This window comes from Penaeus monodon, chromosome 26 (genome assembly GCF_015228065.2).
Source record: "Penaeus monodon isolate SGIC_2016 chromosome 26, NSTDA_Pmon_1, whole genome shotgun sequence".
Taxonomy (NCBI): Eukaryota; Metazoa; Arthropoda; class Malacostraca; order Decapoda; family Penaeidae; genus Penaeus; species Penaeus monodon.
Genome location: NC_051411.1, coordinates 12081508 through 12084007, shown reverse-complemented (window position 1 = coordinate 12084007; position 2500 = coordinate 12081508). Strand labels below are relative to the sequence as shown.

Sequence of the window (2500 nt, the reverse complement as noted above, 5' to 3'; positions counted from 1 at the left end):
CTCCTCCTCCTCCGCCTCCTCCTCCGCGTTCGTCGTCGTCGGCCCGAGGACGAGTCAGCATCGTAATCACCGGGGGGGGGGGGGGGGTCGCCGTTCATCTGCTCGTCGTGCGTCGTCTCATCTTCATCATCATCGTCCCGTCGTCCTCGAATCGCCGTTATTGTAGGTCGCGTCATCATCGTCGACTCACAACGTTGTCCTCGTCATGGTTGATATTGCCGCCGTCCGTTGTCCGTCCATCGCCCTCGTCGTCTTCGACGTCGTCATCGACGTTTCCTATCGTCGTCGCATCATATTCGTCTTCGTCGTCAAAATCGTTCCCCGTCGCCGTCGTCATCGTCTCTCATCTTCGTCCAACTGTCCGCCGCCCTCTTCTCCCTCCTCCCCCCCCCCCCCCACCCAACAACCTCCACCCGCACCTCCAGCCCCGGAACGCCCCGCGACCTACTAAAATAATTTGAGTTCCCCCCGAGCGTGGCCGCGTTGTTTATGGATCAAGTCTCCCCTTCAACCAGACGGTCGCTTCGGAAATCCACAGAAACGGCGCTGGTTTTACTTCTTGGGAAAGCTTAGCCCAATTCAAGTACTTTTCCTGGCGTGGATAATGCGCTGTTGCTTTGTTCTTTGTAAAGAGAGTGCGTCCGTGCTCTTCCTAAATCTACGGGCTCTTTGCGGGGTCGCCGTGGACCTGCATTAGTTTGAAAGAAGAACGTATACGGGGGGTGGGGGGAGGGGAAGGGGAAGGAAAAAGCCATGCGTAGAGAGATGATATGGAGGAATAAAAGAGAGGGAGGGAGGAGGGAGAGGGGGGGGGGGAGAGGGTGGAGGGAGTGAGGGAAAAGAGAGAGGGGGAGAGAGAGAATGAGAGCGAAGAGAGAGGAAATAGAGTAGAGAGAGAGAGAGAGAGAGAGAGAGAGTAGAGAGAGAGATCGGAAGAAAAGAGAGACAGACAAAAAGATACAGAGAGAGAGCCATATCACGAAAGAAGGGAGGAAGAGATAGATAGATAGATAGAGATAGATAGAGAGAGAGAGGGAGAGAGGAGAGAGGAGAAAGAGAGAGAGGAGAGAGGAGGAGAGAGAGGACTAGAGAGAGAGAGAGAGAGAGAGAAAGAAAGAAGTAGAAACAGAGACAATAAAAATGCCATACAAAGAGAGAGAGAGAGAGAAAGAAAGAACAGGGTATACCAGAAAAAACACACACACGAAGCACAGATAGATAACAAAGAAAACAGAAAGAGAAATTAGAGAAAAAAAAGAGATTGATAAAAATAACGAACGAACCATAACAGAACGTAGATAGAGGAGAAATATAAAGAATTATTGATTAAGGATAGAAAGAAAAACAACGCATTTACGGTAAACAGGTCGGTGAAGCATATTGTCTAAAGCAGAATACGAAAATATTCTCGTTTTCTCTCATTTCATTACGTTTTTTTTTCTTTCCTTCTTTTTTTTCTTTTTTTTTTTTACAGCTGTTTGGATGTCTGTGGTGTGTGTTTGTTTGCGTTTATACTTATGTGTACTGCGAGGAATTAGATTGTTGTGTGTTATGTACGCATGTGGGTTTATGTGGCGTCTGTGTTTGTGCTTCTATGTGTAATGGAATGATGTGATGTTATATCAAAATTTTGTATTTGTGTTTTGTTTGTGGGTGGTGGTGTGTTTATGTTGTTTGTGGTTGTGTGTGTGGTATGTGTTGTTGTATTGTGTGTGTGTGTGTGGTGTGTGTGTGGTGTGTGTGTGTGTGTGTTTTGTGGTGCGTTCATTTACCTGTTCATAAAGAAAAACGTGGTTTGTAATACGTGGTTTATACAAAACTCCTGCAGACCTTAATACGTATTGAATCCCAGTAGTTTCACAATACATAGGACTTTCTCCTCCCCCTTTCCCCTTTCCCCCCCTCCCCATTCCTCCCCCCGTCTCCTCTTTCCCCCTTCCTTTCCTTCCCTTTTCCCCTATCTCCCTCTCCCCTCAATTTCCCCTCTTCATTCCCCCCCCCCTCCCTCTCCTTCCCCTTTCCCCCATACCCTCCCTTCCCCCTCCCCACTTCCCCTCATCGTCCCCCCCTCTCCTTCCCCTCCCCCCATATCCTCACCCCCCCCTCAGTTCCTACCTTCCCCCCTCATCCTCCCCCGTTCCTCCTTCCGTCCCCTTTCCTCCCTTCCCCTTCCCTTTCCCTCCCCTCTTCCTCTCATCCTCCCCCTCCCCTTCCCTCTTCCTCCTCCCTTTCCCCCCTTCCCTCCCCTCCCCCCCTCAATTTCCCTCTTAACCCTTCATCCTCCCTCTTCCACCCTTCCCTTCCTCCCCCCCTTCCTCCCTTTCCCCTCCCCATCTTCCCCTCCCAACACCCGAGCTGCAACCCATTTAGCAAAACCCATTTAACAAGTAGTGGTAAAACTTGGCTCTTCATTTGTGTTTTTTGGGAGGTTTTTTGTTTTTTTGTTTTTTTTTTTTTTTTTATATAAACTTCAACAGTCATTCTTCATATATTTTTTTTC

The 2500-nt window shown here is 48.8% G+C and overlaps 1 protein-coding gene across 1 annotated transcript in view; it reads right to left on the bottom strand.

The window, feature by feature from the left end:
* The window catches only part of LOC119589582 (activating signal cointegrator 1 complex subunit 2 homolog), a 119500-nt gene extending 119163 nt beyond the window's left edge, over nt 1–337 (bottom strand). The window contains exon 1 of the mRNA XM_037938180.1: nt 191–337. Coding sequence (XP_037794108.1) covers nt 191–337 — 147 coding nt within the window. The remainder of the gene's footprint in view (nt 1–190) is intronic.
* Nucleotides 338–2500: the final 2163 nt, after the last annotated feature.